General features: G+C 40.4%; 1 protein-coding gene across 3 annotated transcripts; it reads right to left on the bottom strand.

The window, feature by feature from the left end:
• Nucleotides 1-5,190: 5,190 nt before the first annotated feature.
• LOC121375291 (cyanocobalamin reductase / alkylcobalamin dealkylase-like) lies at nucleotides 5,191-14,401 on the bottom strand. Of its 3 annotated transcripts, none has more exons than XM_041502670.1 (4): nucleotides 14,369-14,401; nucleotides 7,832-7,970; nucleotides 6,766-6,921; nucleotides 5,191-5,582 (listed from the first exon to the last, which is right to left on the bottom strand). In XM_041502670.1, coding segments are annotated over exons 1-4 (606 nt in total). In that variant the 5' UTR covers nucleotides 14,371-14,401; the 3' UTR covers nucleotides 5,191-5,273. The 3 variants fall into 3 exon arrangements, with proteins under 3 accessions (XP_041358604.1, XP_041358603.1, XP_041358602.1); XM_041502669.1 differs by lacking the exon at nucleotides 14,369-14,401 and adding an exon at nucleotides 14,198-14,252; XM_041502668.1 differs by lacking the exon at nucleotides 14,369-14,401 and adding an exon at nucleotides 13,929-14,050 and having other exon boundaries at nucleotides 7,776-7,970.
• Nucleotides 14,402-16,591: the final 2,190 nt, after the last annotated feature.

Here is a 16,591-nt window from a genome sequence, read left to right as displayed (position 1 = left end):
TCACCAGTTTGTGTCCACAGCCTGTGACACACCCACCGGAACACTTCTGGGTTGAGCATCCACTCGGTGCTTTGTGGAGCGGACGGTCTTGACAACATGCCTGCCAGAACATTCGACACCCCTGGTATGTGACATGCTCGGAGTTACAGCAGGATTGCATCTGTCAGCTTGAACAGACGATTGATGAGATCGATCAGACTGCTGGAATGAGTTCCGCCCTGACGATTGATGTAGGCTGCCGCTGTCGCGTTGTAGGTCGCTACCATAGGAGTTGCATGGCGCAAGTGCCGACGCCAATGACGTATCGCATTGAACACTGCCAGAAGCTCCAACACGTTGATGTGGAAACTGGCTTCGACGGCAGACCACAGCCCCGATGTCGGACTGTTGAAATGACTTCCCAACCTTCTCGTGAGGCGTCCACAAACAGATGGTTGGTCGCTTGGAATGGCAGCAAAGAGACTCCGCCTAAGACGTTCTATGAAATAAGCTACCATTGCAGACAGGGTTAAAGGTTGTCGAGAAGGGTTATCATCAGTCAGGGGTTCTTCAACGTGATGTACGGAATGAGGAAGACTTGTAAACGCTGTAACTGCAGGCTACCCCGTAGCTGGACGGATGTGCGTTTGGTGGGGCATCCCCGGCCGCAAGTCCCCCTGTCACCGAGGTTCGTGACCGGTAGATCATTAGACCATCCGCTAGTGGACGACAAGCTCTCCCGAGGCCCGACGACGGCCGCCTCGTGACAGGTACCCCAGTCAAGCCTTGGGTTGAGGTCAAAAGACCCAGTAGGCTCTGCCACGCATGGAAAGTCACAAGTTCGGCCAGATTGATACCGCAGATTGAATCTTGGTCCATCGGGCTGCAGGAACCTGAAGAAGTCCCAGATCGGTACGCAAGTGAATCCCAAGAAACTGGAGATTCTGTGTTGGTAGCAGTAGAGACCTTTCCTGGTCGACAATCCATCCGAGATGGTTCAAGAACTGAAGTACATAGCTGACTTGGCCCGCTAACTTCGTCTTGTTCTGGCACTTCAAAAGACAGTCGTCCAGGCATGGGTAAAATGATATACCCTGCTGATGAAAAACCCGCGCCATTGAGGCTGTTATTCTTGTGAACAGCCAAAGAACTACCGAAATGCCAAACGGCAAAACCATCCACTCGTAGTGCACTCCCTGCAGTACGAACCTGAGATATAACTCTGGTGAAACAACAGTGAACGCAGTGAGAGGATAAACCGCACTGGACCATAGTAAAATAGTCGCGGTAAAAAAAACCAAACCACGTGATGGCGACGGGATAACTTCCGGAGCCAGAGAATGTAGCGACTGACTGGCAACACCACCGGATGTAGCGATCGATCTGCCGAATATATCGGTAAAATCATCGAACCACCACCGGACCAATGCATTCTGTCGTCAACACTAACCCGGTACGCATGTAACGTCGAATCGATGCCATAGCACAACTGACTGTGTGGCCCAACAGCAACAGCGGCAAACTGACAATCGACAGGAAACTGGAAAACAGTTTGTCATCAGGCGGAATGTCTGTCTCAACCTCGGAGCAAGACATATCGTCGAAGGTTCCACGTGACTAATATTTCATAACAGCAGCAAGGCAAACACGCATAGTCATATGAAGTAAGAACACCGTATCCTCAACCACAGATGAGACGGGATCATCATGTGGAAATTCGTCATAAGGCGCGCATAAGCAGACCAACGGACAGAAAGGCAGTCGCTGGAGACGGAGATCATGAAAAGGCGCGTCGGAATCCCCCAGGAACCTGGAAGCGAACATCAGACGAAGATCGGTGACAACGGTCCATGAGACCCGTGATAGGCCATAAAGACCGACTGCGTGCACGGCTCCGGTGAGACGACTCAGACTGGTCACGAGAAGAGTATGAAGAACGCTAACCCGGTGAAACCGCTGAAGTCCCTTCCACAGTAGCCACAGGCGACGTAAACAGCAAAGTAAAGCTGCAGGATGGAATGCATCCGGAAACATCAAGACAGGCGAAGTCTAGATAGGGCCGGTAACAGGTGTCGCTGGAAACGTCACTGAACCTGCCTTTTTTCTATATTTTTTTCTTTATTTTTTTCTCTCTTAAAATCACAGAAACAGTGGCAGTCATGGAAACAAACGTCTTCTGCAACATCATCGGTAGCACCGACCTGCAAAGTACCGGCTGTCAATGAACATCCGAAGCAATCATCGGTGTCGGGCCCATCTTGGAATGCGTCGGCGGAGGTAGACATGACGGAACATGTTGTAAACCACAGCCAGACAACCCCTCATCGTCATGTAGTCCGCAAATCCGTAACTATAACGGAAGCAGTCGAAGACGCATCTGCTCTCATAATGTGCACATCGGAAAGGTGATCGTCAATAGAGGAAGCCGCAGCTGAACCGAACCGAACCGAACCGTAAACGGTCCCGTCTGGAACCCTCAGAAACTCTGGAAGCAGCTTCAGCCAAAAATTCCATGGTGTCCGTGAAGATTTAATCACAACATCCTCTGGGGCTGTGTCGGTAGCAATCATGGTAACCGGTCCCTTCCGGGTAGGCGCCGGTGGCCAAGGTAGCGATGGTAGAAGCTCGTAGTCATATTATCCACGGTATCTGTATCATCCACGACGGAACCGTGTGGTTCATTCTCAGGGAAGTCCCGCAAAAGTCTAGCACAAGCATGCCGATCCGCAGTACCTGAAGGTCGTGGAGACCATGAACAGCCGTAACGGGAACCGGAGGGTGACCGTGAGACATGATTCTGTATATTTCGTGACCGATGACGGCGACTGGAATAAGCCGTAGATCGTGGAAAACGGCTCCGTTCACGGCTGCGATGCCCAAAAACAGATGAAGTAGATCGGCGATGATCCGCAGAGGAATCCCTAGGCGGTCGAGACACCGTAGCATCCGTCGGTGCGGTAGCCGTGGTTACCGTAGCAGACACTGGAGTAGTAACCGGTACCGTCACGGTAGCCGTAGGTCTAGTAGTGGCTTGTAGCAAATCGATAGTTTCTTGAACCATACTTGGTAATAATGACTTAAGCAGTTCAGCCACAAACTCCAAAGTCGGCGTAGCTGGAGGGGAAGCCGCCGAAACAGAATCCGATTTCTTAGCCCGCTGAGCCAAGACCTTCAAATAGTTGTCAATTCAGCCGGTCCGGGAGGAAGACAGAGTAGACAACGTGACTTGACATCACAGGGTGACCGACACCCGGGACAGAAGAGCTAGTATCCGACATTCTCAACAATACTGTAATGAGAAAGCAAACACATAAAAATGCACAAATTCGGTAAACAAATTAGACGCCATTTTAAAATGGCGCCTGAAAAGGTAACCGGCACACATGACAAAAAAAAAAATAAAGTGTAAATAACACTTAAAATAAAGTGATTACAACCAAATAATGGTATAATAGCAAGTAACAACATTAAAGAAAGTGTCACCACAATAATCAAAACATAAACTAAGTAATAAAACAGATGGCTCAGATTACGACAGAGCAAAATAAAGAACGTCCGAACCGCTAGAAGCGAAGGAAAAAGAAGGAAGTTGTAGTCATGTTACCGGAACAGGAAGGGTACACAGTGGAAGAATTTAAGCCATCCCATTGGCTGTTGGGATGTTCGGACCAGTCTACTAATCGTAGGGAATATGCACTAGTTATGAGGATAGGTGATGTTGAAAAGAAATAAAATTACATGCCTCTTTTATTAAGATCACAGGATATTGTGTGATAACCGCATGGATACCCCTAAAATCATAATAATCATTATCAGCCATCCTGCTTTATTACTGTAAATAATTCTGTAAAACCCTTAAGTAGACTTTCCCCATCTAAAATCACAAAACTGACCAATTACGTAGTCCCAAAGAAAAGAAAATTATCACTTGGGTATTGTGAGTGGTCGGTTTTGCTCCAATGTACCCTACCAATAGGCCTAATAATATGCATTTTTTCTTTGGATTTTTTAAGAGAGAAAAATACTGTAACTCCATTTCATTCCTTTGATGCAAACTGAAATATATTTAGTTAAATAGTTTATTATACTATAAAGTCATTTAGGTTGATGAAAGCGAAGCGCCTTGTCGTAAATTAGCGCGTTTGTTTACACTGTGCATACAGGAGTTGGTCGGCTGACGTCACTTCGCCCCAAGCTATAGCACCGGATGACACAAAAACGAAACAAATGTTAGCAGGAATAATCATGTTTTTTTATAACTCTAAAATCATTTGTTAAAGTGTCGGTATGTGTTGGTGGTCCGGGTATGCATCTTTCCAACACAATGCTCTTGTTTGAGTTGACTGTCCCTTTAAAAGCGCTAATATGACCAGAAACATTAAGTGTATGGAAATGGATAAACTAAACGATAAAATCTAGGTAATGTGTAATTTCAATTTTGAAAAATTGCTCTAATAGTGAAAAATATACCGTAGTGTTTAAAAACTAGGGTCTGTCACTTTACGGGTGAACAATGAGTACCAAACGTGTGTGCACACAATTATGATACCACACGCTTAACCTGTAGATCATTCTCTATAGATTTTTCAATAAATAAAATTTATTTTACTAGAAAATTAAATTATTTGGTTGTACTTAAAACATTAAAATTATTTAAAACGTTTGGTGGAAATCCTTCATTATGCAATTTTGATGGAGCCCCTTTAAAATACAGTGGAACCCCACCTACCCCCCCCCCTCCCCATTTGTAAGACCCCACTATAAATATCAATCTTTCAAACCATAAATTTTTACTTAATATTTTATAGCAAAAATACTCTTGTATTAAGGTCGTCTCCGCCATTACGGATTATGACCAGTAATGTCAGACACAACGGTTGTTGTCAAAACATTTTGAGGAAACCTGCTAGATTTTCCATTATGTCAGGTCAGATCAGGTCACAGAGTTTAATGGGTACATTCAGATCAAGCCTGTCATGGGTGAAGGTGTTGACTTATGCCGATAGCAAGGCATCTTTTATATACATGTACCATCCCACAGACAGGATAGCATATACCATGGCGTTTAATATACCAGTCGTGGTGGACTGGCTGGAACGAGAAATAGTCTAATGGGCCCACTTACAGGGGACGATCCCAGGCCGACCACAGATCAGGCAAGCGTTTTCTCACAGGGCTACGTCCCTCCCATTTGGATATTAAGACAATGAATTATGACTGAATATTTTATATATGCTTGTTAATAAATTAAACACCGTAAAGTGTTGGGTGTTCCATTATGTATGCAGCAAACTTTAGTCCCCACACATATGCTTCTTTTTCATTTTCACAAGGAGTTCATGTCTGTCCTTTGGTAAGGTTTGAAAATAGAGTTTTTGTTCTTCTGAATATCTCTTGACAGGAGCTATAATGTCTCGGAAACTCCAGTCTTGCCAGTGAAAGTTAATCCGTTCAAGTAATTCTTTTCTCAGTTCTTGCGTAGGCACACAGTCCTCAGGAAGTTGTTGCTCAAGATCTGGACACTCGATGTTCTTGAAAATCACAACAGGGCGGAATGCAAACCAGCCACCATATCTTGGATGGATGCTCACCCCATACATTTTCTGAAAAGAGAGATTTACGGTAGATATTAAACGTGAAGGTGTATTAAATCACTAAATGCTATTGATCAGTAAAATTAAATTTTCAGACCTTTGTTGCACTCCTGAACACGTTTGTGTTGATGCCCATACATTGTCCTAAAGAAACGTTACACACATGAAATTTGAATAATTTGATAAATATTGTTGTTAATTAAAAAGAAGCAAATTAAAAACCACCTTATAAACTTTTTGAACGTATCACAAAGTGCATTGTTGAACTCCATGATACTTTCATATCTCACTGTACCATTTGTTGGTTTTCTACAATACAATTTCAAGCTTTGTAAAGTTTCTTTTCGACATCAGTACACTTTTTAAAATAATGTATCTAAAACATGCCTAATAAATCAATGTGCTCTAGTGGTGTCATTAAAATAAACTTTAAAATAAAACATGCCTTTCTCATGATATATATTTGCAAATAAAATAAAATAAAAAATCTTGATATTTGAAATGTGTTTTTAAGTATGTGTACCTAGAAAATATGAAAAAATGCCCTTTTACTGTAAACTAAAAGTTATTTTTGTTCAGCTGGAGAAGATCCTATAAAGTTGTACCCCTATTTGTTTTTAAAAAGTATGTTTTGTTTAATGACACCACTAGAGCACATTTATTATTATTAGTAATTCTGACACGTAGTCACATACCATGGCCTTTAACCAGCTGTGGTGCAGTGGTTGGAATGACAAAAATATTAGTTGTTACTGCCCAACCTTAGTCAGTATGCAATGCCAAACTTTCCACATTTGTGGCTATAAGATTGATCTTTGATTTAATGGTATTTGCAACACTTTGTCAACAATAAGACAAAAACTTCTATAAGGGCAGACCCAAGCAATATTTTAGAGTACAACTAGAGCAAAAAAGGGCACCTGGACACACTGGCTACCCAGGATTTTATGGGGGTGGGGGGTGGGTGTTGAGGGGAGGTAACCCACACTAGGTATCTCTGTTTGGGTGTATGTATGATTTTATAAAATGTAATAGTTTCTTTAAAAAAAGGTTTGATGGAAGGGGGGCGACCTTGACCCTGTGGCCCCCCTGGCTATGTAATAGGTTAATCTCATGCAGGGCACTCCCATCATGTGGCGTCACCCCGTAACCTGTCCGACCGTTCTAGACTTATTTTCACACCTGCACCCACCTTTTTTTGTGGCCAGGTGTTCTCCTTCAGGTCGTTTTGCTGATAGTAGTAGGCGGCACCCGACACGTGACCTGCCGTCTGCAGCAACACTTTGGGGCGGCGATTGGGCGTCATCTCGAAGTCATGGATCACTTCTACCTCCTCCTCCAAGAATTCCTACAAAAGCCCATCAGCTTAATAACATTCAGGTGCAGATCCAGGAGTGGGTGGATGGGTGGACAAACTCCTTTATGTTTTGTCAAAATCAAAATATATTTAAATAAAAGCCTCTTACCATACCCGATGCAGCACCTTTCACAAACCTGACATTGAAGTCAAATTACGTAGGACAAACAGTGAAAATTACAGAAACATAATTATATGTTAACTAGGTTCTGAGGTGGCATTAAACAATCATTTGTTTCCTTTTCTTTTCCACATCTAAACATACATTCACTGACACCAAACTATGAAATAAATGGAATATTAACATTAAGTTTCAGCTGACAGTAATTATGAAGGCAGCTTTTTTTGTTAAAGTAAAGCCCTACATACCTTTATAATTCACCTCAAAGTTGTAATTTTATTTTTCTATGCAACATTGTCCATGTTTTTCAATACTTAAATACCTACGTTTAAAACAAAACAGCTTCATAAATTCAACACATATTTCATTTCAACTTATTTTCGTGCTTATATCCAATTAAGGTTCAAGCACGCTGTCCTGGGCACACACCTCAGCTATCTGGGCTGTCTGTCCAGGACAGTGGGTTAGTTGTTAGTTGGTTAGTTGTTAGTGAGAGAGAAGAGGGTGCAGTGGCCTTACACTACATTGAGCCCTTAAGAACTCGCTCTAGGTTGGAGCCGGTACCGGGATGCGAACCCTGTACCTACTAGCCTGTAGTCTGATGGCTTAACCACTGCGCCACCGAGGCCAGTCTTGCAGAAATGTATATATTGTTTTAGCTAAAAGCTGATTACAGCTGTGGGAAATAAAGTGATTGGTTAGTTGCTTGATTGGATTGTATTACCTGTTTGACTAAGTTAAAGTGATGAATCATGCATTGGTCAATGGGATCCTGAGTACCTGACAAGTCCTGTTCAAAGATGAATGGTTTAAATGTCTTTTCAAACATGTCAGGTGTACTGATTGTTGAAAATGCCAGTGTGTCACTGTTGTAAGGCAAGACATATGCTTCACCCACTTTTTCGTTGTACCATCCGACCTATATAAAAAAGCAATGAAAATATTTTAATAATTCTAAAAAGCAGAAAAGGATGATTAGGTACATGTATACATAATTTTAATTAATAATCTTACTATTCCAAGAAATCTAAGAGTCTTTTTGACGAAAACGTTTTTTGTTTTTTTCCCCAACTTCCCCCTTTTCTTTCTCTCCGTTAAATTCCATCTCATTTCTTCCCAATCTGGCAACTCCTCCTATCTTTCAACTTCTTTCGCTGTCCATCTCCACATCCCAGTCCTTGTCTCTCCAACCATGACAGGTGCTCGTCTCTTGTAGCTATCTGTGCCACACACCTGCTATTCCCCCATCAGCTTTCAGCTGTGGGCTTAGTCTGACCACTTCGGGGAGAATGAATGAATGTTTAACGACACCCCAGCACGAAAAATACATCGGCTATTGGGTGTCAAACTATGATAATGCAAATAAATAAAGTGATGATCAACATCAATATAAAAATTCAAGGTTTAAACAAAAACAGTAAAGAACTGTGCAAAAATACAAATACAAATATCACAGAATTTTACGGACACCGAATTTTACTCTAAACTTCAATTTGTGCTGTATTGGCCATTCTCAAAGAGAATGTTACACCCCTGCACCACGGTGAGGTTACAGCACGCGCAGGGGACTTCGGGGAGTGTTCAGTAATTACTTCTGGCATTGTTATGAGGCACTTGTAACCACCTACTATGCATCCCTACTACCGGCGGTCGTTAGTGCCATGGGTCAGACCAGCTTTATTAGCGGTAGAGAATGAGGATGCCAGGTGGGTGCAGAGAAATACACAGAGACTGCACCCGTGGAGGACATTGAGGCAGGTAGGAGATGGTGTGGACAACTCAGAAGACAGAGTCGGAGGAAATTGACAGAAAGGGTCGAAACAGATTGAAATCGTGGGAGAAATTGGAAAGCTTTTTTATATTAAGAGATAATGAGAATGATAGGCAGAGGGTGATAGATGAGAAAGATGAATGAATGTGTGAGCTAGCTTTGACGGGATTTGAACCACTGTCATCAACTTGATTATCCAGCAGCTTATCCACTAGACCACTTTTTTTCACCAAAACTTATGGTGACTTACAGTTGTCTAAAAAGACTTTTAAAATGGGTCTCATACAAACATACATATTTCAATTGCCAAATTACCAACTGTTAATTCATTTTCATAACAACACTGACCTTTTCAACTTTGTACTGATATATAGATGGGTAGGATCTAGCTTGGTTGGATCGGACCCCCTTAATGGACCCTTTCTCTAATGAAGTTTTTCTCCCCCATCCCAACCAATGTCTGATAACTGGTAAATCAAAGACGACGACATATGTTGTCCTGACTGGGAAAGTGCATATATAAAAGATCCCTTGCTACTAACTGGAAAAATGCAGCAGTTTTTCTCTGAAGACTACGTATCAGAATTACCAAATGCAATAGCTGATGATTAGGGCCGGTCTCAAAATGTCATCACGGTCCCTTAATAAATCAGTGTGCACTAGTGAGTGGTATTATTCAAAACAAACACTTTTTATATCTAAAGGTTTCACAGTCGATTTCGGAAGATTTTAAAGTTTCAAGTGGTCCCTTTTTAGAACACTCGTCTCCCTTTCCCAACAACTGGTGTTGGGCAAACTCCAGTCACATTAGTTAATTCCACTCAATTTCTAAGCTTAGACATGAATACTTGGACTACAAGTGTTTAAACTAAGGCTAGGAATACATGTGTATGTATTGTGTATGTATTGCAGACTGAGTTTTGACTGTTTCTATGTACCGGTATGTATATACATGTATATTCATGTGTGTGAAGGTTGTTTGTCCTTTTAAATGAGGATTACAAAAAGGCATAGACCTGTGGGCATTATCTACCTTTTTTAACATTATACATTTATAATGTGTTGTCATTAAGAATAAAAAATAGCAGGTAAAAATTAAATTATAGGCGAGCATTAATCACGATACAGAAAAAGACCCAATGGTGAATAACGAATGTTTAGGTTATTTTTATGTGAAGGAAGGAAATGTTTTATTCAACGACGCACTTTTATTTACGGTTATATGGCGTCAGACATATGGTTAAGGACCACATGGATACTGAGAGAGGAAACCCGCTGTCGACACTTCATGGGCTACTCTTTTCGATTAGCAGCAATGGATCTTTTACTTTTATATGCACCATCCCACAGACAAGATAACACATATCACGGCATTTGATATACCAGTTGTGGTGCACTGGCTGGAGCGAGAAATAGCCCAATGGGCCCACTGACGGGGATTGATCCCAGACCGACCACACATCAAGCGAACACTTTACCACTGGGCCACGTCCTGCCCCTATATATATTTATGTGGGTCGAGTGACAAGGGTACTGACTAGGGTCCTTTCCAGAACATTTTAATACCATGTTATGTTCTGTTATGTCCTCAGATTTCACGATTTAGTCATGATTAAATTTCCGTTACAATTTGACATATCACGGCATTTGATATACCAGTCGTGGTGCACTGGCTGGAGCGAGAAATAGCCCAATGGGCCCACTGACGGGGATCGATCCCAGACCGACCACACATCAAGCGAACACTTTACCACTGGGCCACGTCCTGCCCCTATATATATTTATGCGGGTCGAGTGACAAGGGTACTGATTAGGGTCCTTTCCAGAACATTTTAATACCATGTTATGTTATGTCCTCAGATTTCACGATTTAGTCATGATTAAATTTCCGTTACAATTTGTTTTATGACCCATCAACTTAAAAATATTTTACAGTCTTCATAATTACATAATGATTTATTTTTATTTTTTCTTCCTTATACCAAAAAGAGGCCCATGGACCTCAACGATCTCCTGAGTAAACTGTTGACCCAACCTACCACACTCATGGAATGCATCATACCCGTTTTCCAGGAGGGGTCAGGATTACCAAATTTATGATTTTGTTCCTCCGTGAGTTAAGGAAGCTACCCACTAAATGTACTTGGAAATGGCCTAATAGTTGTGAAACATTTACAGTATAAATGCATTTTTCAAATAGAACTCTAGTAAACTTCACTCCTCCTCAGTTGGTACAATGTGCAAGCTGACTCATCTTTTATGTAGTTGAACTAGAGATATTGTCGGTCTGACATTCACAGACATTTGTTTTGGTGAACCAATAAAAATGTTAATATTATTATAAAGATTTCAATGTATCTGAAAAACAATAACAATTTTTTCCAAAGTGATCCCCTAATGTGGGATTACATTCTTCTGTTCTTTTTATTTCTAGCTTCTTCGAATGAGTCAATCCGATAAAAGTAGTTTTGTAAAAGCAGTGTATTATACTATATATTATTTGTCACCTAAAATTTAAAATTTAATGATGAACACTACCACTTTCATTGTTAGTGTACGTGGTTGTATCCCTAACACAATTAAAAATTTCTAAGGAATAAACAAATGACAGTAAGTAAAATTTATCAGTTACGACCAATTAAATCTGCAATTGAAGTCAAAATATCAGATGAGAGTCAGTGGACACAAAAGACAGAATAACCATTCTAATCACGTGATACATTTGGTGCCATGTAAAAAAAAAAAATCAGTCGGAGATTGACGAAACAATAATAATAAAATGTTTTTATTCCTCCAATAATATTTAACTACTGTTATTTATTATTAAACATACAAATGGATACTGGTATGGGACACAAGTCACACAATAGAGGCTGTTACAAAAGACATATTAAATTACATAACGTAACTGTCATGAACTACTGAAGCTTTTTGTCACTTGCGTTTTCGTACGCACCGTGGCATGTTTCCTTTGACGTCTAGTATGCAATGTGAAAAAAATATGCATTTTGAAATAGCAGAGCTGGGTGCTGTAAGATATAGTAGGATGCGGAAAAATAAGAGGGGCGCAGATAAATGGGGGGGGGGGGGGGGGGGGGGGGCAAACGTAATAGCGGGTCAACCCGTCCAGTCTTGCGAAAATGGAGCAATACAATTCAATTCAATCCGTATATGAATTATACAGACATGAATAATAATAATATCAACATCAAGAAAAACAATACATGTTATAATGGTTACAATATCCTAGCACAATTATAATTTATATACTAGCAGCGAGAACACTGACAACATTAATGAAATTTTAAATTTAACGTCATAACAGCACTTAGCTAAATCTATGATCAAACCTCCTTTCATGGATTCAGGGACAAGACGTAGCCAAGTGGTAAAGAGCTCACTTGATGTGCGGTCGGTTTGGAATCGATCTCTGGGCTATTTTTCGCTCCAGCCAGTGCACAACGACTGGTACATCAAAGGCTGTGGTATGTGCTCTCGTGTCTATGGGATGGAGCATATAAAAGATTCCTTGCTGCTAATTGAAAAGAGTAGCCCATGAAGTGGCGACAGCAGGTTTCCTCTCTCAATATCTGTGTGGTCCATAACCATATGTCTGACACCATATAACCGTAAATAAAATGTGTTGAGTGCGTCATTAAACAAAACATGTCTTTCTTTCAACAGTGTTAGGGTTTTTTCGTTCAGTGAGCGGGAGTAGACCGATTGTAAGCATGTGTGTGCTTCTGTGGTGTTCTTGCTGCTCCATTTAAGTGGGGCGACCCGCACCACTATTGCATTTTGCCGCCCTCCTTTCACGTTCTGCCGCCCTCCCTTTATTTTTCCGCGCTCTTCTTTATTTTCCCGCACCCTACTATAATTTTACAGCACCTATTTACGCTACAAAATGCACTTTTTTCTACACAAAAAATAAATATTCTGCACACTGGACATCAAAGGAAACAAACCGCGTGTGTACGAAAAACTTCAGTAGCTTACAACAGTTAATGTAACATAATTTAACAGTATTTTTAACAGCCTCTATTTTGTCCCATACCTGTATACATTTTTATGTTTGATACACACAATAAAAGTGATATTTATCTGAAAAATTAAAACATTTAAAAAAAATTATGGACTCAGCAATCTCAGACTAAAAAACCACTTATCTTGAAATCTTTATTAAAATAATATTAAAACTGATCGGTTCAGCAAAACCGGAATTGCCAGTCAATGTTACACTGACAACTGTCAAAACATGAGTCAGCTTGTATTTCGTATCAACTTTTTTTGTACCAAATAATGAGGCAAAATAAGGAGTATGTCTTTCCACAAAGTCAACCAACTAACACACAACGATATATGGTAACCAAGCTTCCTTTTTTTTCAGTTTTTTTTTTTGGGGGGGGGGGGGGGGGGGGGGTTGTAGGTAGGTTTTTTTAAAGTGTATGGCGCCGCACGGCCACCTTCCTTTAATTTTCACCCAGCCAGAACACTGTAATATGAATTCATCAAATATGTGACCGGTCTCAGTGGCGTTGTGGTTAGGCCATCGGTCTACAGGCTGGTAGGTAATGGGTTCGGATCCCAGTCGAGACATGTTTTTTTTTAATCCAGATACCGACGCCAAACCCTGAGTGAGTGCTCCGCAAGGCTCAATGGGTAGGTGTAAACCACTTGCACCGACCTGTGATTCATAACTGGTTCAACAAAGGACATGGTTTGTGCTATCCTGCCTGTGGGAAGTGCAAATAAAAGATCCCTTGCTGCTAATCGGAAAGAGTAGCCCATGTAGTGGCGACAGCGGGTTTCCTCTCAAAATCTGTGTGGTCCTTTACCATGTCTGACGCCATATAACCATAAATAAAATGTGTTGAGTGCGTCGTTAAATAAAACATTTCTTTCTCTTTTTTTTCATCAAATATGTAGATTTTTCTGCATTGTTGGTTAAGTAAAATTAAAAAATTTCTTCAACTAATAACTGTCATAAAATTACAAAGCACTTTTAAAATATACTAATGCAATTATTTAAAATATACTAATGCAATTATAAAGTACCTCGAATTTCCCATACTACATTTTTACTTGTGGCATACTATAATTACTTACTTTAAATGGGTACAATTCAAATCCTAATGGTGATAAAATATTATTTAATCTTGCTTCCAGTAGTTTGTTTTTTGATTCCATGCTTTTGGCTAACGTAACACCGCATGGAAGTTACCTTGGAGGTATGACTATATCAAATAAAACCCCATTGGCGACCAAGTTAACGTTTGTGCTTAAAAACACTATATGCAATATATCAACCAAACTATGACCCATAAATATCAATACTACAACCCCTACATCAAAGTATTAACTGAAATAAATGGTACCTTTCATGGCTCATTTTCGGTATAACCAGATGTTTTTACAACACCCCTAGTTTCGCACAAATGACAGAAATGTGAGTACTTTTTTTTTTTACAGGTGTCCCATACAATGATACATGTTCCAAGCACAAGGCTACTTGACACAGTGGTAGTAGATGAAATAAAATTGCATACATTTTTTAGTCCAGATGAAAATAATTCTTTTTTACAACCAACACACACACACATTTATAAACAATCACAGGACTTGTGGTGTTAACTTCTCTATCAAAATTTCGGTGGACTTTGAACTTTGACCCAGCCGGTGTGGTATGACATACAGCCTGGCTTGATATGCGGCAAGGTGCGTTTAACTGCGCATGCGCGAAATATGCGGGCCAAATCTCATCACCACCTGCTTGACAAATGGACTGCCATGAGATATGGCCCGTTTGTGGAGACTATTACTATGAATATTATAGATATCAAATTTTTACTCCCAGTTAGAAGTGTAACATATTTGCCATCTCTTATACTTTCCTGTCGCCCCATACACGACTCAATAGTCAGTTTGGTTGCTCGGGGAGGGCATGTAAAATACTAAAATTATGATGTCATTCATGTTTACTTTGAGTGTGTGTGTGTGTATTAGTGATGGTATAAATTATTCAGAAAAATAAGACGAGCTTGATACTATATTGACAGTTTTTCTCTTATGTGCTAAGTGCGAATATCAGTTGGTGGAACACCACTAAGCTTCGTTAATGTAACATGTTTGACATGTTGCCTTCGTTATAAATACCAAAATCTCCTATTTTTTTTTCTTTTCATTTAATTACTACTTCAGGCAATGTATTGTCATACTAAATGAATCTACAAATGTCAAGCTTCGCTCACGCGGATGCATTCCACAGGACCTCACACTTTGTTAACTGATACTTGACTTGAGAGTTTTTACATGCTCATAGACCACGAAGGTTTCGAGCATGTCTATCCCGAGTCCCGTCTCTGGATACCAGGGGCCTGACTCGGGACAGAAAACTTTATCGGGCAATTTTGAATTTTAATCTAAAAATAAAAATAGGGGGTCAATTTTAAATTTAGATCCGCGTTCCAAATAAAAATAATAATAATACAGAACTCTATTAATTTTTTTTAATTTTTTTTGTCGCAAAAAAGATCGGGCAGTCTAAAAATAAAATTAACTATAGTATTTACCCTTTTAGACCTAAAAAAAGAAGAAGAGGGGGATGTTTGGTAGGAAGTGGGGGTCAACCCGCGCCCAGGAAGTTTTGTTATTGGTTGGGTTTAAAAGAGAGGGGCATCAGTCGTATCGGGAACGTTGGCGTGGACGGCAGCATTTTGGGGTGTGGGGGGGGGAGGGGGGCAAGTCGCTCCCGGACAACCTAACACTTCTTACGGCCGAAACCGCCTACGCCTAAGCGCCTAACTATATACTTCCGGTAACACCTCCATCCCCCTCAAAACCCCCCCAACCACCCTCCCAGCCGCAGTGCCCCCAAGTCTCGATGCCCCCCTTTATTAGATGACAGTCCAGCGTTGGTGTTAATTGATACACAGTGGTGATCCTGGATTGAATGAGTACTACACTACTAGCATATGTGAAGGTGTGAATAGTGCTTATTTCTTATACCTTGTCACTGTTGGTTCACTGACTGACTGCTACCCAATTTTCAAAAAGGTTCAGGCACATTACCATTGACTGAAGGGTGTTGGTAAATTTAAGACGGCAATTTTCAGTAAACATTTCATATAAAAATTTCATGTCTGGATAAAATTAAAGTCACCCCCACCCCACCCCCCAATTTAAAAAAAAATGTTTTAGAATAATCCCTGGAATTTTCAGATAATATATTATATGTAATGTTCTCTTCACTTGAAAATTGTGTGTAATCCCTGATATTTTCAGTTAAACATAATACATGTACCTGAAATTTGCCCACTGGTAAAGCCTGATGCATGGTCAATCTTGGATTGATCCATTTTAGTGGGCCATCGTGCTATTTCTTTTTTCAGGCTGTGGTATGTACTATCCTGTCTGTGGGATACTGCATATAATAGATCCCTTACTGCCAATAAAAAAGACTATTGTGTAGGTTTCTTCTGTTATTATCTGTCTGGTCCTCAACCATATACCTGACACATTATAACCGTAGTTAAAAATATGAATGCGCTGTTTATTACAACATTCCTTCCTTCTCTCATCATAATTGAATTCTCTCATCTTATTAGGAACCTGAATGCAACTTCTTCCTTAAAAGTTACAATGTGTAATTAAGAAATAGGAATGTGTTATGACCGTCACAAAACTAAAGCTAAGAGCCAGGACAGATGTAACAACATTGATATTTTTTTTATCTGCTACTAATAACTGTTATATTAGTAAGTATCTCATAA

Source organism: Gigantopelta aegis, chromosome 6, assembly GCF_016097555.1.
Source record: "Gigantopelta aegis isolate Gae_Host chromosome 6, Gae_host_genome, whole genome shotgun sequence".
In the NCBI taxonomy this organism is placed as follows: domain Eukaryota; kingdom Metazoa; phylum Mollusca; class Gastropoda; order Neomphalida; family Peltospiridae; genus Gigantopelta; species Gigantopelta aegis.
Note: the sequence above shows the minus strand (reverse complement) of the source record. Positions and strands in the feature narration are given on the sequence as shown.